The 27,523-nt window shown below is 43.4% G+C and overlaps 1 protein-coding gene across 2 annotated transcripts in view; it reads left to right on the top strand.

Annotated features, from left to right (window-relative positions):
• Positions 1 to 19,026, top strand: part of LOC139531488 (TLC domain-containing protein 4-B-like) — a 48,829-nt gene extending 29,803 nt beyond the window's left edge. For both annotated transcript variants that reach the window (XM_071327979.1, XM_071327978.1), the window contains exons 2-7: positions 1 to 65; positions 3,211 to 3,300; positions 3,422 to 3,480; positions 4,576 to 4,670; positions 12,784 to 12,857; positions 15,492 to 19,026. The exon at positions 1 to 65 is cut by the window's left edge and continues 105 nt beyond it. In XM_071327979.1, the coding sequence (XP_071184080.1) occupies positions 1 to 65; positions 3,211 to 3,300; positions 3,422 to 3,480; positions 4,576 to 4,670; positions 12,784 to 12,857; positions 15,492 to 15,807 (699 nt within the window). In that variant the 3' untranslated portion in view covers positions 15,808 to 19,026. The remainder of the gene's footprint in view (positions 66 to 3,210; positions 3,301 to 3,421; positions 3,481 to 4,575; positions 4,671 to 12,783; positions 12,858 to 15,491) is intronic.
• The last annotated feature ends 8,497 nt before the right edge of the window (positions 19,027 to 27,523 follow it).

The following is a 27,523-nucleotide window of genomic DNA, read 5'->3' as shown; positions in this document are numbered from 1 at the left end:
TCCCCCCGCGTCAGTCCTGGCTTCCTACTCCTGGCAGACCAGCAGAAAGTGGAATGGAACTCAAGGTACAGAACATTGGCTACTGGTTGCAACACTGATATCATATGATCGTCCTTTGTGTGTCACTACATACATGCTAATTTTGACAGTCTGCTATAAATCTGTTATTGTTGTTAATTTGTCAATGCCTCAAGTCACCCAGGTGATTTCACAGGTCAATACACAGTTTAACTTCCCAGGTCATTACTCAGGTCATTACTCAGGTCGTTACTCAGGTCGTTACTCAGGTCGTTACTCAGGTCGTTACTCAGGTCGTTACTCAGGTCGTTACTCAGGTCGTTACTCAGGTCGTTACTCAGGTCGTTACTCAGGTCGTTCCTCAGGTCGTTACTCAGGTCGTTACTCAGGTCGTTACTCAGGTCGTTACTCAGGTTGTTACTCAGGTCGTTACTCAGGTCATTACTCAGGTAGGTCATGGTCATTACTCAGGTCATTACTCAGGTCGTTACTCAGGTCGTTACTCAGGTCGTTACTCAGGTCGTTCAGGTCGTTACTCAGGTCGTTATTCAGGTCGTTACTCAGGTCATTACTCAGGTCGTTACTCAGGTCGTTATTCAGGTCGTTACTCAGGTCGTTACTCAGGTCGTTACTCAGGTCGTTACTCAGGTCGTTACTCAGGTAGGTCATGGTCATTACTCAGGTCGTTACTCAGGTCGTTACTCAGGTCGTTACTCAGGTCGTTACTCAGGTCGTTACTCAGGTCGTTACTCAGGTCGTTACTCAGGTCAGGTTACTCAGGTCATTACTCAGGTAGGTCATGGTCATTACTCAGGTCATTACTCAGGTCGTTACTCAGGTCGTTACTCAGGTCGTTACTCAGGTCGTTACTCAGGTCATTACTCAGGTCGTTACTCAGGTCGTTACTCAGGTCGTTACTCAGGTCGTTACTCAGGTCGTTACTCAGGTCGTTACTCAGGTCGTTACTCAGGTCGTTACTCAGGTCGTTACTCAGGTCGTTACTCAGGTCGTTACTCAGGTCGTTACTCAGGTCGTTACTCAGGTCGTTACTCAGGTCGTTACTCAGGTCGTTACTCAGGTCGTTACTCAGGTCGTTACTCAGGTCGTTACTCAGGTCGTTACTCAGGTCGTTACTCAGGTCGTTACTCAGGTCGTTACTCAGGTCGTTACTCAGGTCGTTACTCAGGTCGTTACTCAGGGTCATGTTACTCAGGTCATTACTCAGGTCGTTACTCAGGTCGTTACTCAGGTCGTTACTCAGGTCGTTACTCAGGTCGTTACTCAGGTCGTTACTCAGGTCGTTACTCAGGTCGTTACTCAGGTCGTTACTCAGGTCGTTACTCAGGTCGTTACTCAGGTCGTTACTCAGGTCGTTACTCAGGTCGTTACTCAGGTCGTTACTCAGGTCGTTACTCAGGTCAGTTACTCAGGTCGTTACTCAGGTCGTTACTCAGGTCGTTACTCAGGTCGTTACTCAGGTCGTTACTCAGGTCGTTACTCAGGTCGTTACTCAGGTCGTTACTCAGGTCGTTACTCAGGTCGTTACTCAGGTCGTTCCTCAGGTCGTTCCTCAGGTCGTTCCTCAGGTCGTTCCTCAGGTCGTTACTCAGGTCGTTACTCAGGTAGGTCATGGTCATTACTCAGGTCGTTACTCAGGTTGTTACTCAGGTCGTTACTCAGGTCGTTACTCAGGTCGTTACTCAGGTCGTTACTCAGGTCGTTACTCAGGTCGTTACTCAGGTAGGTCATGGTCATTACTCAGGTCATTACTCAGGTCATTACTCAGGTCGTTACTCAGGTCATTACTCAGGTCGTTACTCAGGTCATTACTTAGGTCGTTACTCAGCTCTTTACTCAGGTAGGTCATGGTCATTACTCAGGTCATTACTCAGGTCGTTACTCAGGTCATTACTCAGGTCGTTACTCAGGTCATTACTCAGGTCGTTACTCAGGTCGTTACTCAGGTCATTACTCAGGTCGTTACTCAGGTAGGTCATGGTCATTACTCAGGTCGTTACTCAGGTCATTACTCAGGTCGTTACTCAGGTCGTTACTCAGGTCATTACTCAGGTCGTTACTCAGGTCATTACTCAGGTCGTTACTCAGGTAGGTCATGGTCATTACTCAGGTCGTTACTCAGGTCGTTACTCAGGTCGTTACTCAGGTCGTTACTCAGGTCGTTACTCAGGTCGTTACTCAGGTCGTTACTCAGGTCGTTACTCAGGTAGGTCATGGTCATTACTCAGGTCATTACTCAGGTCATTACTCAGGTCGTTACTCAGGTCATTACTCAGGTCGTTACTCAGGTCATTACTTAGGTCGTTACTCAGCTCTTTACTCAGGTAGGTCATGGTCATTACTCAGGTCATTACTCAGGTCGTTACTCAGGTCATTACTCAGGTCGTTACTCAGGTCATTACTCAGGTCGTTACTCAGGTCATTACTCAGGTCGTTACTCAGGTCATTACTCAGGTCGTTACTCAGGTCATTACTCAGGTCGTTACTCAGGTCATTACTCAGGTCGTTACTCAGGTAGGTCATGGTCATTACTCAGGTCGTTACTCAGGTCGTTACTCAGGTCGTTACTCAGGTCGTTACTCAGGTCGTTACTCAGGTCGTTACTCAGGTCGTTACTCGGGTCGTTACTCGGGTCGTTACTCGGGTCGTTACTCGGGTCGTTACTCGGGTCGTTACTCGGGTCGTTACTCGGGTCGTTACTCGGGTCGTTACTCGGGTCTTTACTCGGGTCTTTACTCGGGTCTTTACTCGGGTCTTTACTCGGGTCTTTACTCGGGTCTTTACTCGGGTCGTTACTCGGGTCGTTACTCGGGTCATTACTCGGGTCATTACTCAGGTCGTTACTCGGGTCGTTACTCAGGTATCTGACTGACTGACTCTCTGGTATCTGACTGACTCTCTGGTATCTGACTGACTCTCTGGTATCTGACTGACTCTGTGCTGTGTGACTGACTGACTCTGTGCTGTGTGACTGACTGACTCTGTGCTGTCTGACTGACTGACTCTGTGCTGTCTGACTGACTGACTCTGTGCTGTCTGACTGACTGACTCTGTGCTGTCTGACTGCCTGACTCTCCTCTGACTGACCGACTGACTCTCCTCTGACTGTCTGACTGCCTGACTCTCCTCTGACTGTCTGACTGCCTGACTCTCCTCTGTTTCTGTGTGTTTTAGGACGGTGTCCACACTTCATGCCCTGGTGGTGGGGTGCTTTTGCCTCTACATCCTGCTGTTTGACGACGCCGTCAATGAAGACCCTGTCTGGTGAGGACTCTGTTGCTTTGTTGTAGTGCGTGATGGTAGCACGGTGTTGTGTACATGCTGTTACTGTATGTTATATAGAACCGTGTTGTAATGTGTTTTTCACGTCTTTTTCTGCCAACAGGGGAGACCCCACACTTGTGAAGATAAATGTTGGCATGACAACAGGCTACCTCATATCTGGTGAGATCTCACTGACACACTTTAGTCGCATACACACTTTCACTGTTCCTCGTTCGCTACGGGCCGTCTTTCACCGTTCCTCGTTCCCTACAGACTGTCTTTCACCGTTCCTCGTTCGCTACAGACCTTCTTTCACCGTTCCTCGTTCGCTACGGGCCGTCTTTCACCGTTCCTCGTTCGCTACAGACCGTCTTTCACCGTTCCTCGTTCGCTACAGACCGTCTTTCACCGTTCCTCGTTCGCTACAGACCTTCTTTCACCGTTCCTCGTTCGCTACAGACCGTCTTTCACCGTTCCTCGTTCGCTACGGACCGTCTTTCACCGTTCCACGTTCGTTACGGACCGTCTTTCACCGTTCCTCGTTTGCTACAGACCGTCTTTCACCGTTCCTCGTTCGCTACGGGCCGTCTTTCACCGTTCCTCGTTCGCTACGGACCGTCTTTCACCGTTCCACGTTCGTTACGGACCGTCTTTCACCGTTCCTCGTTCGCTACAGACCGTCTTTCACCGTTCCTCGTTTGCTACAGACCGTCTTTCACCGTTCCTCGTTCGCTACGGGCCGTCTTTCACCGTTCCTTGTTCGCTACAGACCGTCTTTCACCGTTCCTCGTTCGCTACAGACCTTCTTTCACCGTTCCTCGTTCGCTACAGACCGTCTTTCACCGTTCCTCGTTCGCTACAGACCGTCTTTCACCGTTCCTCGTTCGCTACAGACCGTCTTTCACCGTTCCTCGTTCGCTACAGACCGTCTTTCACCGTTCCTCGTTCGCTACAGACCGTCTTTCACCGTTCCTCGTTCGCTACGGACCGTCTTTCACTGTTCCTCGTTCGCTACGGGCCGTCTTTCACCGTTCCTCGTTCCCGTCTTTCACCGTTCCTCGTTCGCTACGGGCCGTCTTGGCCGTCTTTAGCCACACTTCGTCAACATTGGTTATCGGCATCGGGAACATCGGCTATTTCAGATTTGTTTAGTCCTTTTTTGCTGTACCAGAAAACTATTGTTGTTTAGTTGCGTTTCTGAACCCAGCTTTGTGTTCCCCTGCTGCAGTATGTTCTCAGTTCACCCCTGTGTTGCTCTCTCCCCTTCTGTTCCAGATCTGCTGCTAATATTTTACTATTGGAAGGCGATAGGCGACAAGTTTTTTGTAGTGCACCACCTTGCTGCGCTGTATGCTTACTACTATGTACTGGTGAGTTCCCTATTGTCCAATAGCAGAACATGTAGGCATGATGGGAAAGATACAGCTGAAGGTGAACAGCTGTGTGACGGTGATGGCAGGGAGGGTGAGTGAGTGTCATGCTGTGTGATGCTGAACGCAGGGCAGGGAGGGTGTGTGAGTGCTAACAAGCTAACATAGCTTTGCTCCTGTTAGGTCCGCTAGGACTCTGCTAGTGAGAACATGCGACGTTAACCTACTGGCACTAATTTCACATGTTCTAAAGGCCTCTCATTAGCTAGTCCTCAGCTGTTGAAAAGACAAGCAGGAAATCAGATTAGAATGAGGTCAAACTCTACTGTAGCCTTGGCTTTAGGATTCTGTGTTCAGTCACACAAATTAGATGTTGTTTTGGGGAGTTGATTATCTCTTGTTATGAAAAGGGTTGTTGTTATGGTACAAGAAGTATGTGTTATTTTGTGTTTAGGATGATCGTTAGCAATTCGTTTGAAAGAACATTTGATAGGTTTGATATTGTTGAGTTTCAGGTATGACCATGCTTTCATCAGCACTGTCTTGTCAAGCATCTCGTCTCGTTTGATTGGACAGTGACACAGAAGCTGGTTATAACCACTATAACAACTGGTTATAATGCTGAAACAGGTTGTAAACTGGTTATAACCACTGGTTATAATGCCAAAACAGGTTGTAAACTGATTATAACCACTGGTTATAATGCCAAAACAGGTTGTAAACTGGTTATAACCACTGGTTATAATGCCAAAACAGGTTGTAAACTGGTTATAATACTTAAACAGGTTGTATGCTGGTTATAACCACTGGTTATAATGCCAAAACAGGTTGTAAACTGGTTATAATACTTAAACAGGTTGTATGCTGGTTATAACCACTGTTTATAATGCTGAAACAGGTTGTAAGCCCAGTCATCCAGGACACTGCTGTTCACCCTTGGTCTGTAGTCTTCCAGGTCACCTGGTTCTATAGCTCATGATTATGGCCTGGTATTTTTTGCATGGAATGCTTAGTGATGGTAGTGGCCGACACCCTCATTCCCTTCCCTTCCTCATCACCTTCCCAATTAAAGTCCTGCTTTTCTTTCACTGACCCCACAGCTGGACTGAGCTGAGCTGAGCATGCCTCCGTTTCTCCTGGCTTTCCCAGGTCTTAACAGTACTGTGTGTGCATGCCAAAACAACTTACTTCCCACTGTCTAACCACTGTCTCCTTTCTTTGTGTGTGCATGCCAAAACAACTGTCTAACCACTGTCTCCTTTCTCTCACACTGCCCCACTATTTCCACAGCTTGAAAGCAACTGAAATGTTAATGATAACACTTTGCCATGTGTGATGCTTAAATGCGTCTCGTCTATGAATGTGTGCTCACTGTAATGCCTCATACTAGCTCTGTGAGGGCTCTGTGAGGGCTCTGTGAGGGCTCTGTGAGGGCTCGCCGACTTAACTTCAAGCCTCAAATGTCTCGGTTTTTAAGTAAAAAATGTGTTTTTTACCTTTATTTAACTAGGCAAGTCAGTTAACCTCTCTGGGGTAGGTGGGGCGCAATCGTCCCACCTGGCCAATAGCCAGGGAAAATACAGAGCGCCATATTCAAATAAAATGATATAAAAATCAAACTTTCATTAAATCACACATGTAAGATACCAAATTAAAGCTACACTCGTTGTGAATCCAGCCAATATGTCAGATTTCAAAAAGGCTTTTCGGCGAAAGCATAAGATGTCATTATCTGATGATAGCACAACAGTAAACAAAGAGAGTAGCATATTTCAACACTGCAGGCACGACACAAAACGCAGAAATAAAAATATAATTAATGCCTTACCTTTGACAATTGTTTTGTTGGCACTCCAATATGTCCCATAAACATCACAAATGGTCCTTTTGTTCGATTAATTTCGTCGATATATATCCAAAATGTCAATTTATTTGGCGCATTTCATCCAGAAAAACACAGCTTCCAACTTGCACAACGCCACTACAAAATACACTGCTCAAAAAAATAAAAGGAACACTAAAATAACACATCCTAGATCTGAATGAATGAACTATTCTTATTAAATACTTTTTTCTTTACATAGTTGAATGTGCTGACAACAAAATCACACAAAAATGATCAATGGAAATCAAATTTATCAACCCATGGAGGTCTGGATTTGGAGTCACACTCAAAATTAAAGTGGAAAACCACACTACAGGCTGATCCAACTTTGATGTAATGTCCTTAAAACAAGTCAAAATGAGGCTCAGTAGTGTGTGTGGCCTCCACGTGCCTGTATGACCTCCCTACAATGCCTGGGCATGCTCCTGATGAGGTGGCGGATGGTCTCCTGAGGGATCTCCTCCGAGACCTGGACTAAAGCATCCGCCAACTCCTGGACAGTCTGTGGTGCAATGTGGCGTTGGTGGATGGAGCGAGACATGATGTGCTCAATTGGATTCAGGTCTGGGGAATGGGCGGGCCAGTCCATAGCATCAATGCCTTCCTCTTGCAGGAACTGCTGACACACTCCAGCCACATGAGGTCTAGCATTGTCTTGCATTAGGAGGAACCCAGGGCCAACCGCACCAGCATATGGTCTCACAAGGGGTCTGAGGATCTCATCTCGGTACCTAATGGCAGTCAGGCTACCTCTGGCGAGCCCATGGAAGGCTGTGCGGCCCCCCAAAGAAATGCCACCCCAGACCATGACTGACCCACCGCCAAACCGGTCATGCTGGAGGATGTTGCAGGCAGCAGAACGTTCTCCACGGCGTCTCCAGACTGTCACATGTGCTCAGTGTGAACCTGCTTTCATCTGTGAAGAGCACAGGGCGCCAGCGGCAAATTTGCCAATATTAGTGTTCTCTGGCAAATGCCAAACGTTCTGCACGGTGTTGGGCTGTAAGCACAACCCCCATCTGTGGACGTCGGGCCCTCATACCACCCTCATGGAGTCTGTTTCTGACCGTTTGAGCAGACACATGCACATTTGTGGCCTGCTGGAGGTCATTTTGCAGGGCTCTGGCAGTGCTCCTCCTGCTCCTTCTTGCACAAAGGCGGAGGTAGCGGTCCTGCTGCTGGGTTGTTGCCCTCCTACGGCCTCCTCCACGTCTCCTGATGTACTGGCCTGTCTCCTGGTAGCGCCTCCATGCTCTGGACACTACGCTGACAGACACTGCAAACCTTCTTGCCACAGCTCGCATTGATGTGCCATCCTGGATGAGCTGCACTACCTGAGCCACTTGTGTGGGTTGTAGACAGCATTCAAAAGTGACCAAAACATCAGCCAGGAAGCATAGGAACTGAGAAGTGGTCTGTGGTCACCACCTGCAGAACCACTCCTTTATTGGGGGTGTCTCGCTAATTGCCTATAATTTCCACCTGTTGTCTATTCCATTTGCACAACAGCATGTGAAATGTATTGTCAATCAGTGTTGCTTCCTAAGTGGACAGTTTGATTTCACAGAAGTGTGATTGACTTGGAGTTACATTGTGTTGTTTAAGTGTTCCCTTTATTTTTTTGAGCAGTGTATATCAAAAGTTACATGTAAACTTTACCAAAACATTTCAAACTACTTTTGTAATACAATGTTAGGTATTTTTAAACGTTAATAATTGATCAATTTGAAGACGGGATGATCTGTGTTCAATACAAAAAGAAAACAAACTGACGCAACTTTTTTGGTAATGTGCCTCTCTCAAACAATTTACTTCAAGTGACCCTCCTTTACGATGGCCGTACTTCTTCATTACACAAAGGAATAACCTCAACCAATTTCCAAAGACTGGTGACATCCAGTGGAAGCGGTAGGAACTGCAAACAAGTCCCTTAGAAATCTGGTGTCCCAATGAAATCTCATTGAAAAGACAGTGATTTCAAAAAAATAAAAATTCTGAATGGTTTGTCCTCGGGGTTTTGCCTGCTACATAAGTTATGTTATGCTCACAGGCATGATTCAAACAGTTTTAGAAACTTCAGTGTTTTCTCTCCAAATCTACTAATAATATGCATATCTTATATTCTGGGGATGAGTAGAAGGAAGTTGAAATTGGGCACCCTATTTATCCAAAAGTGAAAATGCTGCCCCCTACCCCGAAGAAGTTTTTAAGAACAAATTCTTATTTTCAATGACAGCCTAGGAACAGTGGGTTAACTGCCTTGTTCAGGGGCAAAACGACACATCTTTACCTTGTCAGCTCAGGGGTTTGATCTAGCAACCTTTCGGTTACTGGCCCAACGCTCTAACCACTAGGCTACCTGCCTTCCCAATAAGGCAAAGATAAGGCCTTGATTCAGGCCAACCCAAATCCTTAAACCTTTTTACAATAATTATGCCTTAGCATTGTATGCAAATTTTATACCTACCCAACTGGATTAAATTAATACACTTGAAGTACCATAATGTACAGTATATGCATTGCAAAAGCTACCCTATCGGAGGTGCAATGCATTCCTATGTAAATGTATATTTTTTTTACCTTTCTTTCTAGAGACAGAAAGTCCATAATGTTAAAGCAACAGAGCAAAATGAATGGTGTTGAAAACAGCAATACTTCCATGTGGTTAAATTGTCTTGCTGCTACAACTGACAGGCGATCAGAAGGACAGATGACACGGTGGTTTAGGCCGTACTATCACTGAAACATTCGTGACTGCTTAGTCTGGTCAACAGGAAGCACTTTCTCAACATAAAACCCTCATTAACTATCATCCGACTTAATGTGTGATTTGTTTTTTGTTGTATCAAAGCTGGTATATGTGAGTATGTAGTTAATTCGGTGACTAGGCATATTGTTAGTTAAACCAGCTGTTCTATTGCAGATTGTGTTCTGTTGTTGTTATGTCATACTAGATCAGTGGAAAAACAATAAGGCTTTACTCAGAACTTGTGGTCAAATAGCTTGCTAAACAAAGCAAATTAATTCATAGGCTAATATTTGATTGCTGTTTGAGTTCTAGAACTCATGCTAAACTATCAACGTTGGTGTTGCTTCTTTTTGTTGCTCGTAACTATAGTTACACTTCACCCCTCTAATCTGTCTGTCTATCTTTATCCTTTGCTAACATGATTTCTTAAAATAATATAGGCCCACAATTACCAGCAAAACATTCAAGCAAAAAAAAAAAAAAATCAAATGAGGTTTTGTAGGATGTAAAACGTTCAGACCAGGGCTGACTCGTCTGGACTGAATAGTTCCTGTCTTGTCTGCTACACTGACCAGATCTGACCTATCTGTCCAGTAACAGTATGGACCTACCAGTATCTAGAGGTATTAGCATAGAGATGCTGGGAAAATTAATATACTCTCTGGTATAGACTTGATGCAAATGCTTTGTGTCCTAACACTTCCATATCTTGAGAGTGAGTACATGCCATTTATGAACTTTTGTTCTAAGGTAAGTTTCCCCTTTTGGTGTGTGCTATTTGGATAATTGTAGCCTGTCTTAGGCCTGAAATAAATAACATATGAGAGAGAGAGAGAGGATAAGAGAGAGAGAGACCCTTAACTGCTACTCATGTGAGGGTATTAATGGCCTATAGGTCTGATACAGTACCGTCCTATAACAGCATTTAATTATACACTAAGCATGGCTCTTATACAGTGCATTTGGAAAGTATTCAGACCCCTTGACATTTTCCACATTCTGTTACATTACAGCCTTATTCTAAAATTGATTAAATAAAAAAAAAATCAGCATCAATCTACACACAATACCCCATAATGACAAACCAAAAACTGAAGTATCACATTTACATAATTATTCAGACCCTTTACTCAGTACTTTGTTTAAGCACATTTGGCAGCGATTACAGCCTTGTGTCTTCTTGGGTATGATGCTACAAGCTTGGCACACCTGTATTTGGGGAGTTTCTCACATTCTTCTCTGCAGATCCTCTCAAGATCCTCTCAAGCTCTGTCAGGTTGGATGGGGAGCGTCGCTGCACAGCTGCAAACAGAGATGTTTGATCGGGTTCAAGTCCGGGCTCAGGCTGGGCCACTCAAGGACATTCAGAGACTTGTCCAGAAGCCTCTACTGTGTTGTCCTGGCTGTGTGCTTAGGGTCGTTGTCCTGCTGGATGGTGAACCTTCACCCCAGACTGAGGTCCTGAGCACGCTGGAGCAGGTTTTCATCAAGGATCTCTCTGTATTTTGCTCTGTTCATCTTTCCCTCGATCCTGACTAGTACCCAAGTCCCTGCCGCTGAAAAACATCCCCACAGCATGATGCTTCCACCACCATGCTTCACCATAGGGATGGTGCCAGGTTTCCTCTAGACGTGACACTTGACATTCAGGCCAAAAAGTTCAATCTTGGTTTCATCAGAGCAGAGAATCTTGTTTCTCATGGTCTGAGAGTCTTTAGGTGCCTTTTGGCAAACTCCAAGTGGGCTGTCATGTGCCTTTTACTGAGGAGTGGCTTCCGTCTGGCCACTCTACCATAAATGCCTGATTGGTGGAGTGATGCAGAGATGGTTGTCCTTCTGGAAGGTTCTCCCATCTCCACAGAGGAACTCTGGAGCTCTGTCAGAGTGACCATCGGGTTCTTGGTCGCCTCCCTGACCAAGGCCCTTCTCCCATGATTGCTCAGTTTGGCCGGGCGGCCAGCTCTAGGAAGAGTCTTGGTGGTTCCAAACTTCTTCCATTTAAGAATGATAGAGGCCACTTTGTTATTGGGGACCTTCAACGCTGCAGACATTTTTTGATACCCTTCCCCAGATCTGTTGCTCGACACAATCCTGTCTCGGAGCTCAACGCACAATTCCTTCAACCCCATGGCTTGGTTTTTCCTCTGACATGCACTGTCAACTGTGTGACCTTATACAGACAGGTGTGTGCCTTTCTTGAATCATGTCCAATCAATTGAATTTACCGCAGGTGGACTCCAATCAAGTTGTAAAAACATCTCAAGTATGATCAATGGAAACAGGATGCACCTGAGCTCAATTTCGAGTCTCATAGCAAAGGGTCTGAATACTTATGTAAATAATGTATTTCTGTTTGTTTTTTTGTATAAATTTGCAAACATTTCTAAAACCTTGTTTTCGCTTTGTCATTATGGGGTATTGTGTGTAGATTGATGGGAACACATGTTAACATTTTTAGAATGCAATTTAACAAAATGTGGGAGAAGTCAAAGGGGCTGAATACTTTCCGAGTGCACTGGGCTAATCATGGCTAATCATGGCTAATCATGGCTAATCATGGCTAATCGTGGCTAATCGTGGCTAATCATGGCTAATCATGGCTAATCATTGCACATTTGGCTAGTGGCTGAATGTCTACTTGTAAAATGCTGGCTGTATGTGCACACTATGTTGTTAGCAGTGGTGCTATCCTATTCACGTTTTCTGTGAAGGGATTGTAAATTTAGCTGTTTCACTGGCAAAACTCACCCTTTTCAATGAGTGACACCCTTTTCAACTTCACGTGGTCTTTCGGTACCGAAGCCTCATAGCTGTTCTCATAGCTGTTCTCATCTCAAATATACCCTAAATCATATGAATGGGTTTATTAGGGTCTACTGGAGATGAAATAGAACAACCGATTAAATGGATAAATCCTTCAGAAGTTAGCTGAGTCTCCTGAGGGATGAGACTTTTCTGTTTGATCTGAAAAATAGAAGAAGAGCCGACCTATATTCAGAAAGTGATATCAATTATTTAATTTTAGATCTGAAAATGTCTCCTTAATCTCAGCTTTGGTTCAGCACCGACAGATCAAAAGGTCTCTTCACCAAGATATCTGTAGCAGAGTTATAACCCTCACGTGTACAGTATGTAATACCAAGTCTGTTTGAGAGTACTTGTTTCCCCCGCTTGTTATTGCCGTTGGAAAATAGATTTATCTTAATATTGAGTGATCATGAAATGTACGTTTTATGCCCTGAAAAGTTCAGTATGGTAAAAGTGAAATTTTATCTCGTTCCCCCCCCATAAAATGAATTATCACATGCCTTGTGTTCTTTTGTTATTGACGATGGATTCGTCTTTCTGGGCACAAACGGTGTGAAGGCCTCACTTTAACCATACTGATGTGATGTTTGACCAAATGAAAGCATTTTGACTCCCTTTCTTTCCTGTTTCATTGTTTCTTTCCCGTTTTTCTTTTTACCTTGTTCCTCCAGGGACACGGAATGTTGCCTTATTTTGCTAACTTCCGTCTGCTTGCAGAGTTCTCCACGCCGTGTGTGAACCAGCGGTATGTATAAGATGTACTGTATATTAACACATTTATTATGTCTTTGGTAGCTACCACCCACACTGAGACCTTGAACTTTTTAAAAAAAACTTATTTTCACTAGGCTTGTCAGTTAAGAACAAATTCTTATTTACAATGACGACCTACCGGGGAACAGTGGGTTAACTGCCTTGTTCAGGGGCAGAACGACAGACTTTTTTACCTTGTCAGCTCAGGGGATTCGACCCACCAACCTTTTGGTTACTGGCCTGCTGCCCCAGCTTAGACAGGGCAGTGACAGAGACCTTGCAAAGCAGCTGCTGAAGAAATAAACTCTGTTAACCCTCATACTACCAACATATTTTACATATATGAACTACCAACGGGGGTCATTTTGACCCCGAGAAGAAACTATTGGAAAAAGCAACTATCAACTTCATTCGTATCAAAACATCAATAAACATGTAAATAATGTCCTGAAATAAAAAGTTACCAAAACAGACTGCTCTTTTACCACAATTACAGTTAATTAGAATTTTCTGAAAAACGAAAATATACATTTTTCCCTTAAATAATGTGTAGCTTTTTTTTTCCAAAGTACAATCCACGTAAGTACAAAAAAACAACATATTTATGATCATTTGATTGTAATACCATTACATTTTTTGAAGTAAATAGACATTTTGTCATTTATGTTGTAAAAAAAAAAACGACTGCCATTAAAAAAAAAATGGGGGGAAAAAAGTGCCTCAAAAAGTGATTAATCCATTGATCTTGAGAGACAGTGTACAACAATTATTAACTTACCCCAAAGCCAGTATTATCATTGCTGCTAGTGAAACAATGGGAGAGGTTGGGCCTGTGGCAGGAACAATGGGAGAGGTTGGGCCTGTGGCAGGAACAATGGGAGAGGTTGGGCCTGTGGCAGGAACAATGGGCAGGATGCTTAAAAAAACATGCCTAAATCCTCATTTCAAACCAAATAGCAACCCAAAGTTGCACATGTAGAATATTGGAGGAAATCTGGTATTTATATAATCTTTCCCGTGAAATATATTTTTTTCAGAGAAATCAAATCAAACTTTATTTGTCACATGCGTCGAATACAACAAGTGTAGACCTTTACCGACTACACCAAGTGTAGACCTTTACCAAATACAACAAGTGGAGACCTTTACCGACTACAACAAGTGGAGACCTTACCGACTACAACAAGTGTAGACCTTACCGAATACAACAAGTGTAGACCTTACCGAATACAACAAGTGTAGACCTTACAGAATACAACAAGTGTAGTCCTTACAGAATACAACAAGTGTAGACCTTATCGTGAAATGCTTACTTACAAGCCCTTAGCCAACAGTGCAGTTCTAGAAGAGTTAAGAAAATATTTACCAAATAAACTATAAAAAATTATAAAAAGTAACACAATAAAATACCAATAACGAGGCTATATACAGGAGGTACCGGTACCGAGTCATTGCGCGGGGGTACAGGTTAGTTGAGGTCATTTGTACATGTAGGGAGGGGTGAAGTGACTATGCATAGATTATAAACAGCGAGTAGTGTACAAAACAAATAGAGGGGGGGGGGGGTCAGTATGATAGTCCGGTGGCCATTTGATTAACTGTTCAGCAGTCTTATGGCTTGGGGGTAGAAGCTGTTAAGGAGCCTTTTGGTCCTAGACTTGGCGCTCCGGTACCGCTTGCCATGCGGTAGCAGAGGAAACAGTCTATGACTTGGGTGACTGCAGTCTCTGGCAATTTTATGGGCACCGTCTATTATACAGGTCCTGGATGGCGATTTATGATTTTCATATATTGATTTTACTGGACATTTTTTTATGTTCACATGTGTGAAAGATGCGTTGTTTGAATCCTGGCCCAGAGTTCAACTTCAGTTTGCTCCTCCTTTACATCCCTGTACTGACTGTGTCTTTCTTTACATTGTTTACATCGTTGTACTGACTGTCTTTCTTTACATCGTTGTACTGACTGTCTTTCTTTACATCGTTGTACTGACTGTCTTTCTTTACATTGTTTACATCGTTGTACTGACTGTCTTTCTTTACATTGTTTACATCGTTGTACTGACTGTATTTCTTTACATCGTTGTACTGACTGTGTCTTTCTTTACATCGTTGTACTGACTGTGTCTTTCTTTACATCGTTGTACTGACTGTCTTTCTTTACATCGTTGTACTGACTGTGTCTTTCTTTACATCGTTGTACTGACTGTGTCTTTCTTTACATTGTTTACATCGTTGTACTGACTGTGTCTTTCTTTACATCGTTGTACTGACTGTGTCTTTCTTTACATTGTTGTACTGACTGTGTCTTTCTTTACATCGTTGTACTGACTGTCTTTCTTTACATCGTTGTACTGACTGTGTCTTTCTTTACATCGTTGTACTGACTGTGTCTTTCTTTACATCGTTGTACTGACTGTGTCTTTCTTTACATCGTTGTACTGACTGTGTCTTTCTTTACATCGTTGTACTGACTGTGTCTTTCTGACTGTGGCATCGTTGTTCTGACTGTGTCTTTCTGACTGTGGCATCGTTGTTCTGACTGTGTCTTTCTGACTGTGGCATCGTTGTTCTGACTGTGTCTTTCTGACTGTGGCATCGTTGTTCTGACTGTGTCTTTCTTCCAGCTGGTTCTTTGAAGTGTTAGGTTACCCCAAGTCCTCCAAGCCCAACATCGCTAACGGGATGGCAATGGCCCTGGTCTTCTTCCTGGTTCGCATCGCCGTCATGCCCCTCTACTACAGCCGCATGTGGTCCGTGTACGGCACCGAAGCCTTTTACCGCGTCCCGCCGGAAGGCCGCGCTGCCTGGATCATCTCCAGCGTCTCGCTGGATGTCATGAACGTCATGTGGATGCATAAGATCGCCCGCGGCTGCTACAAGGTCATGTGCTCGGCCCGACGGCACACAGTGGAGACACGAGAGAATGGAAAGACTGACTAAGAAGCAAGAGGGATGGTTGATGTAATGGGTAGGGGAAACCCATTGAACCACTGTCCCCTTTTTTAGTGCACAATTGGATTAATACCTGACTGTTTCAGGGTCAACTAGAAAAAGCCAAGTCTCACTCGGACTGAATTTTATTCTAGATGACGCGGCAGATTTTGGCTCCCCTTTTGAGATTGGAGCATTGTGCTGGATGTGGACAAAGGGACAATAACTGGGGCAGTGGTTGTAGAAACTGTTAGCAACACTTTCTGTGCATTTTATCACAAAACAGCATGTCTGGGATGACGTATCTGTTTTTCCCCCAACACTTCACCAAGTCAAAACGTTTACTGCTTGTTCCAGACCGTAGACTCAATGTGTGATGCTCACGTGCTCTCCAGAGTAACTTGAAGCCCCTCATTTAATGTTGCTTTTTTTAATATTCTGGTTGTCTGAATCCCGTAGGTTATTGATTTACATTTTGAACACAGAGGAATTAATTGTTGTTCAAATGGCGAGTACAAATAAAATAACAGTTTTTGAAAAACAGTTTTTTGGGTCGCAACCAACCCAACCAACCCAATCAACCTAACTAACCCAACCAACCCCCCAAAAAACACCAACCCGAATAACCCATGCAAGAAATCTTGTTGTAATTGTGTCATTAAAAATCTGCTGTCTGTCTGCTGAGGCAGGGAAGGGTGTAGTGTCTTCCTGTTTCAACCCAAACTGACTGACTGAACACTGGATGGACATCTAGTGCAATCAAACCTATATCCAAGACGAGTGAGTTCAACTGAAAGAAACCTCTCAGTGAGACACTCTGATATAGAGACAGACCCCTGGCTCAAAGAATACAGACAGACCCCTACTTCAAAGAATACAGACAGACCCCTACTTCAAAGAATACAGACAGACCTCCTGGCTCAAAGAATACAGACAGCCCTCCTGGCTCAAAGAATACAGACAGACCCCTGGCTCAAAGAATACAGACAGACCCCTGGCTCAAAGAATACAGACAGACCCCTGGCTCAAAGAATAGAGACAGCCCTCCTGGCTCAAAGAATACAGACAGACCCCTGGCTCAAAGAATACAGACAGACCCCTGGCTCAACGACAGACAGACCCCTGGCTCAACGACAGACAGACCCCTGGCTCAAAGAATACAGACAGACCCCTGGCTCAAAGAATACAGACAGACCCCTGGCTCAAAGAATACAGACCGACCCCTGGCTCAAAGAATACAGACCGACCCCTGGCTCAAAGAATACAGACCGACCCCTGGCTCAAAGAATACAGACAGACCTCCTGGCTCAAAGAATACAGACAGACCTCCTGGCTCAGATGACAGACAGACCCCTGGCTCAAAGAATACAGACAGACTTCCTGGCTCAAAGAATACAGACAGACCCCTGGCTCAAAGAATACAGACAGACCCCTGGCTCAAAGAATACAGACAGACCCCTGGCTCAAAGAATACAGACAGACCCCTGGCTCAAAGAATACAGACAGACCCCTGGCTCAAAGAATACAGACAGACCCCTGGCTCAAAGAATACAGACAGACCTCCTGGCTCAAAGAATACAGACAGACAGACCCCTGGCTCAACGACAGACAGATGGACCCCTTGTTCAAATGGAGTGAGGCCTCCTATGGGCCACTCACTCTCTGGGGAAAGTTAAAGAAGAAATGTATAAATGGATTCCTTGCATTTGTCCAGCCGGGTTCGATTTAGGAGGACTTTGGTTCTAAACATTCATGTTGATATTTTTGTTTTAATCAAAAATGGGACTGATGTGGGTACACTTTGCTGATTATGCCATAGGATATGTCATGCTGCTTGCTCGTCTGACCAAAAGGATGTGGAAAGGGAAACTTTGAGAATGTGTGAGTTGAAGCGATAGGGAAATGCATCGTGAGAGTTGTCAGCTGGATTCTGACATTTCCTCTCAGATTTTATTTGCTCAGATGATATAAGACGTGTGACCTTTTTGTCTTCAACATTTCAATAATTTATTAGAGTTTAAATACCATAATCATGGTAACAAGTTGTTTTTCCTCTTTTTCCACACCTACTGTCAATACCAACGTATATGTACAGTCAACTGGTGCATGCTGGAATTAATTGTATGTTCCTGGTATCAGATCAACATGGAATTTGAGGTTACGCCATGTTTAGACGAGGGGCCATTGAGACAATGTTATTGGATGAGTTTGTCCCCTCTGAGCTCGACCAATGGCTACTAACACTCACCTTGTTCTAAGATCTTGGTGTAAGGAACTTCTTCTGAATCGCATTAAATATCATTTATTACCAGTTATGTACTGGAGCAACTCTTCAATGTTTGTATCTATATACACTTGAGTGTACAAAACATTAGGAACACCTTTCCTAATATTTAGTTTCACCCCCTTGTTGCCCTTAGAACAGTCTCAATTTGTCGGGGGGCATGGACTCAACAATGTGTCGAAAGCGTTCCACAGGGATGCTGGCACATGTCGATACCAGTGACTCAATCCGGTGCGCCTGGCACCTATTACCATACCCCGTTCAATGGCACTGAAATATTTTGTCTTGCCCATTCAACCTCTGAATGGCACACACATACACAATCCATGTCTCAGTTGTCTCAAGGCTTCAACATCCTTCTTTAACATGTTTCCTCCCCTTCATCTACAGTGGATTTAACAAGTGACACTAATAAGGGATCATAGCTTTCCTTGGTCCGTCTTTCATGGAACGAGCAGGTGTTCCTAATGTTTTGTACACAGTGTATTTGTTTTTATTTAAGGAGATGTGTAATTTATTTGGTAAGAGGTATTCATGATGTATCTTTTTAGTAGATTTATGAGGAAACGTTTTCATGATGCAAGTAAACACATTTATAATCAATGTATATTATGCCTGCCTTTTCTCTGAGCAGTTTAGTTTCATGTGCACATTAAAGACTATTACTTGTAATTACGTAAGATTATTACTACATTTGCATTTTACTGACTGAATGACTTTTTTTTAAAACAAAGTAGATTTGACAAATGTTTTTGTGTGAGGATACTTAAGAAATACTAGCATTTGTCCTCATCCAAAATGAAAAGTTTACTTTTCAAAAACCTTTTGATTTAATAATGAAATGTGTACTTTGTTTGATTGTACTTTTATTTTCTATGGTGGAAAAACAAACAAAGAAGCATATTTTTAATGATCTGTGAAATTAAAGAGGATACTCCAGTCATCATATTTGTCCCTTGTCATGTTCTGCAGTCTTGTTTTTACAACAAAAAATATATATATATTATTTTTTTACACATTTTAAATTGCACAGCAATCTTTTGTTACAACTTTTAATTTGTGTTCGTTTCTTCTTCATAAGCTCGCCTCAATGTGATTAACAAACCACGTTCACTCTGAAAAGGATCACATAAGAACATTTAAATGTTTGTGGAGGGGATTATATGAAGGTATTGTAATAAACTGTTTCTAAGTTAAATGTGTGCCAGTATAGAGCAGCGCTAATTGAAACTCTGTACATTTCAGTTTAACTAAACCGTAGAAACCCTGATGTGTTCTTCTATAATCTCCTCATCAACTATCCTCAATGTTCACTGATCTGAAAGGATGGGTGGAGATATGGTTTACGGAAGGAAGGATTATGGGAAGGAAGCGATGGTAGAGTTGGTATAGTCAATATCAGCACTCAGTAATGTGGTCATACAGTCAGTCTGTGGTTGTGGCCATACAGTCAGTCTGTGGTTGTGGCCATACAGTCAGTCTGTGGTTGTGGTCATACAGTCAGTCTATGGTTGTGGCAGTATGGTCAGTCTGTGGTTGTGGCCATACAGTCAGTCTGTGGTTGTGGCCATACAGTCAGTCTGTGGTTGTGGCCATACAGTCAGTCTATGGTTGTGGCAGTATGGTCAGTCTGTGGTTGTGGTCATACAGTCAGTCTATGGTTGTGGCAGTATGGTCAGTCTGTGGTTGTGGCCATACAGTCAGTCTGTGGTTGTGGCCATACAGTCAGTCTGTGGTTGTGGCAGTATGGTCAGTCTGTGGTTGTGGCCATACAGTCAGTCTGTGGTTGTGGCAGTATGGTCAGTCTGTGGTTGTGGCAGTATGGTCAGTCTGTGGTTGTGGCCATACAGTCAATCTGTGGTTGTGGCCATACAGTCAGTCTGTGGTTGTGGCAGTATGGTCAGTCTGTGGTTGTGGCCATACAGTCAATCTGTGGTTGTGGCAGTATGGTCAGTCTGTGGTTGTGGCAGTATGGTCAGTCTGTGGTTGTGGCAGTATGGTCAGTCTGTGGTTGTGGCCATACAGTCAGTCTATGGTTGTGGCAGTATGGTCAGTCTGTGGTTGTGGCCATACAGTCAGTCTGTGGTTGTGGCCATACAGTCAGTCTGTGGTTGTGGTCATACAGTCAGTCTATGGTTGTGGCAGTATGGTCAGTCTGTGGTTGTGGCCATACAGTCAGTCTGTGGTTGTGGCCATACAGTCAGTCTGTGGTTGTGGCAGTATGGTCAGTCTGTGGTTGTGGCCATACAGTCAGTCTGTGGTTGTGGCAGTATGGTCAGTCTGTGGTTGTGGCAGTATGGTCAGTCTGTGGTTGTGGCCATATAGTCAGTCTATGGTTGTGGCAGTATGGTCAGTCTGTGGTTGTGGCCATACAGTCAATCTGTGGTTGTGGCCATACAGTCAGTCTGTGGTTGTGGCAGTATGGTCAGTCTGTGGTTGTGGCCATACAGTCAATCTGTGGTTGTGGCAGTATGGTCAGTCTGTGGTTGTGGCAGTATGGTCAGTCTGTGGTTGTGGCAGTATGGTCAGTCTGTGGTTGTGGCCATATAGTCAGTCTGTGGTTGTGACAGTATGGTCAGTCTGTGGTTGTGGCAGTATGGTCAGTCTGTGGTTGTGACAGTATGGTCAGTCTGTGGTTGTGGCCATAAAGTCAGTCTGTAGTTGTGACAGTACGGTCATGCATGATCATGGTCCCCTCCTCACAAACCCTCTCTATCTGCATGTAGTATTGCATGCAGATAACACTAAAATAAAAGCCATTTTATTGCAAGATCTATTTATTATTTTAATCCTTTGCGTACATGATGATTAACCCCATGAGTATTCTTTGGTAGGCCTACTTGTTCATTATGGAATCCAGAGATGATGATGGTGAACATGTGAAAACAAAAATGTGGCTAATACCTAGCACAGAAATATCCAATTAGGAAAATTATACATGAATATTATAACAATCAGCACATTTGCAATATGGGCAGTACAAATAAACATGAATGAAAATAACTTACATTTTTTTCATTTCATTATAATTCTCTATTTATTCTTCAAGTTAACCAGAAAGTATACGGGTGATGGTGCAAAATAGGCTTTCAAAATAGAGGTCCTCTCATTCTGCAAGTGTTTATTGAATGACGAGGGGGGGGCGAAGATAGTTCAGTGAAGTGAACCCTGAATTCTACCAATGTTAAAAAAACTTTGGTTGCTGGCCATTGTTGACTTTTAGTTTTTGATATTTTACAATACATGTCAAATCTGTGAAGATATGTGTTCCTTTTTATGATTTGACATTCATAGTTTTTATTAAAATGTTCAGAATGTAATGTGGAAGATATGGGGTCCAATGTTCACCCATAACGAGGAAGATATGGGGTCCAATGTTCACCCATAACGAGGAAGATATGGGGTCCAATGTTCACCCATAACGAGGAAGATATGGGGTCCAATGTTCACCCATAACGAGGAAGATATGGGGTCCAATGTTCACCCATAACGAGGAGGATATGGGGTCCAATGTTCATGCTTAACGAGGAAGATATGGGGTCCAATGTTCACCCATAACGAGGAAGATATGGGGTCCAATGTTCACGCATAACGAGGAAGATATGGGGTCCAATGTTCACCCATAACGAGGAGGATATGGGGTCCAATGTTCACCCATAACGAGGAAGATATGGGGTCCAATGTTCACCTTTAACGAGGAAGGTATGGGGTCCAATGTTCACGCTTAAAGAGGAAGATATGGGGTCCAACGTTCACCCTTAACGAGGAAGATATGGGGTCCAATGTTCACCCTTAACGAGGAAGATATGGGGTCCAATGTTCACCCTTAACGAGGAAGGTAGGGGGTCCAATGTTCACCCTTAACGAGGAAGATATGGGGTCTATTGTTCACCCATAACGAGGAGGATATGGGGTCTAATGTTCACCCATAACGAGGAGGATATGGGGTCTAATGTTCACGCATAACGAGGAAGATATGGGGTCCAATGTTCACCCATAACGAGGAAGATATGGGGTCTAATAATCACCCATAACGAGGAAGATATGGGATCCAATGTTCACGCATAACGAGGAAGATATGGGGTCCAATGTTCACGCATAACGAGGAAGATATGGGGTCCAATGTTCACCCATAATGAGGAAGATATGGGGTCCAATGTTCACGCATAACAAGGAAGATATGGGGTCCAATGTTCACCCATAACGAGGAAAATATGGGGTCTAATGTTCACCCATAACGAGGAAGATATGGGGTCCAATGTTCACACATAACGAGGAAGATATGGGGTCCAATGTTCACGCATAACGAGGAAGATATGGGGTCCAATGTTCACGCATAACGAGGAAGATATGGGGTCCAATGTTCACCCATAACGAGGAAGATATGGGGTCCAATGTTCACCCATAATGAGGAAGATATGGGGTCCAATGTTCACACATAATGAGGAAAATATGGGGTCCAATGTTCACCCATAATGAGGAAGATATGGGGTCCAATGTTCACCCATAACGAGGAAGATATGGGGTCCAATGTTCACCCATAATGAGGAAGATATGGGGTCCAATGTTCACCCATAATGAGGAAAATATGGGGTCCAATGTTCACCCATAATGAGGAAGATATGGGGTCCAATGTTCACCCATAATGAGGAAGATATGGGGTCCAATGTTCACCCTTAACGAGGAAGGTAGGGGGTCCAATGTTCACCCTTAACGAGGAAGATATGGGGTCTATTGTTCACCCATAACGAGGAAAATATGGGGTCCAATGTTCACCCATAATGAGGAAGATATGGGGTCCAATGTTCACGCATAACGAGGAAGATATGGGGTCCAATGTTCACCCATAACGAGGAAGATATGGGGTCTAATGTTCACCCATAACGAGGAAGATATGGGGTCCAATGTTCACGCATAACGAGGAAGATATGGGGTCTAATGTTCACCCATAACGAGGAAGATATGGGGTCTAATGTTCACGCATAACGAGGAAGATATGGGGTCCAATGTTCACGCATAACAAGGAAGATATGGGGTCCAATGTTCACGCATAACGAGGAAGATATGGGATCCAATGTTCACGCGTAACGAGGAAGATATGGGATCCAATGTTCACGCGTAACGAGGAAGATATGGGGTCCAATGTTCACCCATAATGAGGAAGATATGGGGTCCAATGTTCACGCATAACAAGGAAGATATGGGGTCCAATGTTCACCCATAACGAAGAAGATATGGGGTCCAATGTTCACCCTTAACGAGGAAGATATGGGATCCAATGTTCACCCAAAGATAGAAATATACTATAAAACATTCATAAGCACCCTTTGACCTGTTTGAAGAAAGGGAAAGTTTAGCCTACATGTTGGCCAGAAAATAGGCACTTTTTAAATGTGTAATTGAATTCAAACTTGTATGTCTTGATTGTACACACCTGGTGCCATTTGTCTGGGTAAAGCAATATGCTGAATTTTTTTTATGTCAATAAATGCTCAGAATCAAACAGTTTGCTTACTGTCAGTTACTTTATGAAGGGGACATTATGAAGGGGATGAGGGACATCATATATAACAAATGAATATACAGGTAACTGCCAAAATAAAGGAGACCCCAACATGAAGTGTCTCAATAGGGTGTTGGGCCATCACGAACCAGAACAGCTTCAATGCACCTTGGCATAGATTCTACAAGTGTCTGGAACTCTATTGGAGGGATGTGACATCATTCTTCCACGAGAATTTCCATAATTTGGTGTTTTTGTTGATGGAGGTGGAAAACACTCTCGGGCGCGGCTCCAGAATCTCCCATTAGTGTTCAATTGGGTTGAGATCTGATGACTGAGACAGCCCTGGCATGTGGTTGACATCGTTTTCATGCTCATCAAGGTATTCAGTGACCTCTCGTGCCCTGTGGATGAGGGCATTGTCATCCTATGGGGGCATAGCCACGGTAGCCAAAATAACGGCCAAAGTAATGGCCTTCTCCGCATTTTGACCCTAAGCATGATGGGATGTTAACTGCTTAATTAACTCAGGAATCACACCCGATGTCACAGGAAGGCCAAAAAGATCATCAAGGACAACAACCACCCGAGCCACTGCCTGTTCACCCCGCTACCATCCAGAAGGCGAGGTCAGTACAGGTGCTTCAAAGCTGGGACCGAGAGACTGAAAAACAGCTTCTATCTCAAGGCCATCAGACTGTTAAACAGCCATCACTAACACAGAGTGGCTGCTGCCTATATACAGACTTGAAATCATTGGCCACTAATAAATAGATCACTAGTCACTTTAATAATGTCACTTTAATAATGTTACATATTTTACATTACTCATCTCATATGTATATACTGTATTTATACCATATATTGCATCTTGCCTATGCCGCTCTGTCATTGCTCATCCATATATTTATATGTATATATTCTCATTCTATTCCTTTACTTAGATTTGTGTGTATTAGGTAGTTGTCGTGGAATTGTTAGATTACGTGTTAGTTATTGCTGCACTGTCGGAACTAGAAGCACAAGCATTTCCCTACGCTCGCATTAACATCTGCTAACCATGTGTATATGACCAATAACATCTGCTAACCATGTGTATGTAACCAATAACATCTGCTAATCATGTGTATGTAACCAATAACATCTGCTAACCACGTGTATGTAACCAATAACATCTGCTAACCACGTGTATGTAACCAATAACATCTGCTAACCATGTGTATGTAACCAATAACATCTGCTAACCATGTGTATGTGACCAATAACATCTGCTAACCATGTGTATGTGACCATTAACATCTGCTAACCATGTGTATGTAACCAATAACATCTGCTAACCATGTGTATGTGACCAATAACATCTGCTAACCGTGTGTATGTGACCAATAACATCTGCTAACCGTGTGTATGTAACCAATAACATCTGCTAACCATGTGTATGTAACCAATAACATCTGCTAACCATGTGTATGTGACCAATAACATCTGCTAACCATGTGTATGTAACCAATAACATCTGCTAACCATGTGTATGTAACCAATAACATCTGCTAACCATGTGTATGTAACCAATAACATCTGCTAACCATGTGTATGTGACCAATAACATCTGCTAACCATGTGTATGTGACCATTAACATCTGCTAACCATGTGTATGTAACCAATAACATCTGCTAACCATGTGTATGTGACCAATAACATCTGCTAACCACGTGTATGTGACCAATAACATCTGCTAACCATGTGTATGTGACCATTAACATCTGTTAACCATGTGTATGTGACCAATAACATCTGCTAACCATGTGTATGTAACCAATAACATCTGCTAACCATGTGTATGTAACCAATAACATCTCCTAACCATTTGTATGTGACCATTAACATCTCCTAACCATGTGTATGTGACCAATAACATCTGCTAACCATGTGTATGTAACCAATAACATCTCCTAACCATGTGTATGTGACCAATAACATCTGCTAACCATGTGTATGTAACCAATAACATCTGCTAACCATGTGTATGTAACCAATAACATCTGCTAACCATGTGTATGTAACCAATAACATCTCCTAACCATGTGTTAACAGAGACTCTGACCGAGAGACTGATTAACAGAGACTCTGACCGAGAGACTGATTAACAGAGACTGTGACCGAGAGACTGATTAACAGAGACTCTGACCGAGAGGCTGATAGACAGATCCTATCTCCAGGCCATCAGACTGTTAAACAGTCATCACTAGTGAGCCTCCGCCATGTACTCTGCCCTGAACCTTAGTCACTATTAATAGCTGGCTATCACCAAGTACTCTACCCTGCACCTTAGAGACTGCTGCCCTATGTACATACTGTAGAGCCATTGAACACCGGGCACTTTAAAATTGCTTACATACTTTACCCACTTTATATGTATATACTGTATTCTAGTCAAGGCTCATCCTATATAACTACTGCTGTACACACCTTTTTCTAATCATGTACTGTCTATATTGACTATACACACCATTCACACACAAATATACATATGTATATTCTGGAACTTATTGCTCGTTCTGATATTGATCATTGTGATATGTCTTTTGGACAATGTGTATATTGTTATTGTATTGCTAGATTTTGCTGCATTGTTGGAGGTAGACATATAATCGTTTCGCTGCACCTGCGCTAAAATCTGCAACACTGTGTACGAGACCAATAGACGTTGGTTTGATTTGCACTGTAGGGTTACATTGACACCTACAGGTCTGCTATGGTACTGTTTCCCTAATAAACGTTGCAATCACATCCAGATTACGTATGCGTCGCGTTCACTGTGTTTACTACTGACCACTGCAGAGAGTTTCTGGATCATAGAAACAGAAGGTTCCCGTCCTCATATGACGTATCATCAAAACACTAGTGACCACTCTCAATAAATCCATGTTTGACAGCGTAATGGTAAAATGCCCAAATAACACCAATTAAGGAAACATATTATACGTCTTGTTGATTACTCGTTTCTGACTGGCTTGAAGGACATTCTGGAGCTTGCATTATTTCCCTATAACGCACGGTATATTTGCATGGTAGAATTCAATGGCTATAGTTCAATGTTTGAGCTGCTTTTGAAAGCTAAATTAATAAATAAGTGGCATGCATGCCAGCAAAGCCACTACGCCACTCAACACAACACTAAACAATACATTTACTGCACTATAACGGTGACAAACGGTGCCCACAAACTGTTAGGGCCGACATAAAGCTGTCCCAACATCTTACCACTGCTACACCTGGCTGACAGGTTGTGGAAAAATGTTTCCTCTCTGACGACAATACATTCTATTCTGTGAAGCTTGTCTCTTTGGAGCAGGACTTTTTTCCTGACTGTGACCTACCTAGATGTATGTTGTAACTTTGTCTTCCCCATCCATGGCCTCAGTAGTTGCCCCTCCCTCAGAGTGCCCCATGTACCACTCTCCTGCTGATGCCCCTGCACAAGAGATGCACGCTGCTGCCGCAGGGCCCGTGCACCAGGACCGGGCCTATGAGTTTGTGGAGTGTCCTATGAAGACAGCAGCTGCACAGGGCCAGACTGACATCGACCCCACTAACATGGTCAGTAAGAGTATAAAGTATCTCCATGTTAACTGTTCACTGACTAATAGCAGTCTGACTGTAGCTAGGAAATGGTTATGGTTTTACCTCCCCGTGGTATCAGTTGATTTGGTTGGTTGTTTGACGGGTGTTCAACATGAGTAGTGAAGGGAAAGGCTTGATGTGGGAAAATTCACTTTATAAAAGCTGATTAAAAGGAAAAAGTTTCAACATGTAGGCTAACGTTATTATCATCTTGTTGGATCCAGATGCCTCCCCCATTCAACTCCCTGCTCCAGACCAACTCGTCCCCCCTGCCAGTGAACAGAGATCCCAGGGGCTGGAACCGATAAGAACT

Source organism: Salvelinus alpinus, chromosome 10 (genome assembly GCF_045679555.1).
Source record: "Salvelinus alpinus chromosome 10, SLU_Salpinus.1, whole genome shotgun sequence".
In the NCBI taxonomy this organism is placed as follows: Eukaryota; Metazoa; Chordata; class Actinopteri; order Salmoniformes; family Salmonidae; genus Salvelinus; species Salvelinus alpinus.
The sequence above is the reverse complement of the archived record's forward strand: the minus strand, read 5'-3'. Positions and strand labels throughout refer to the sequence as shown.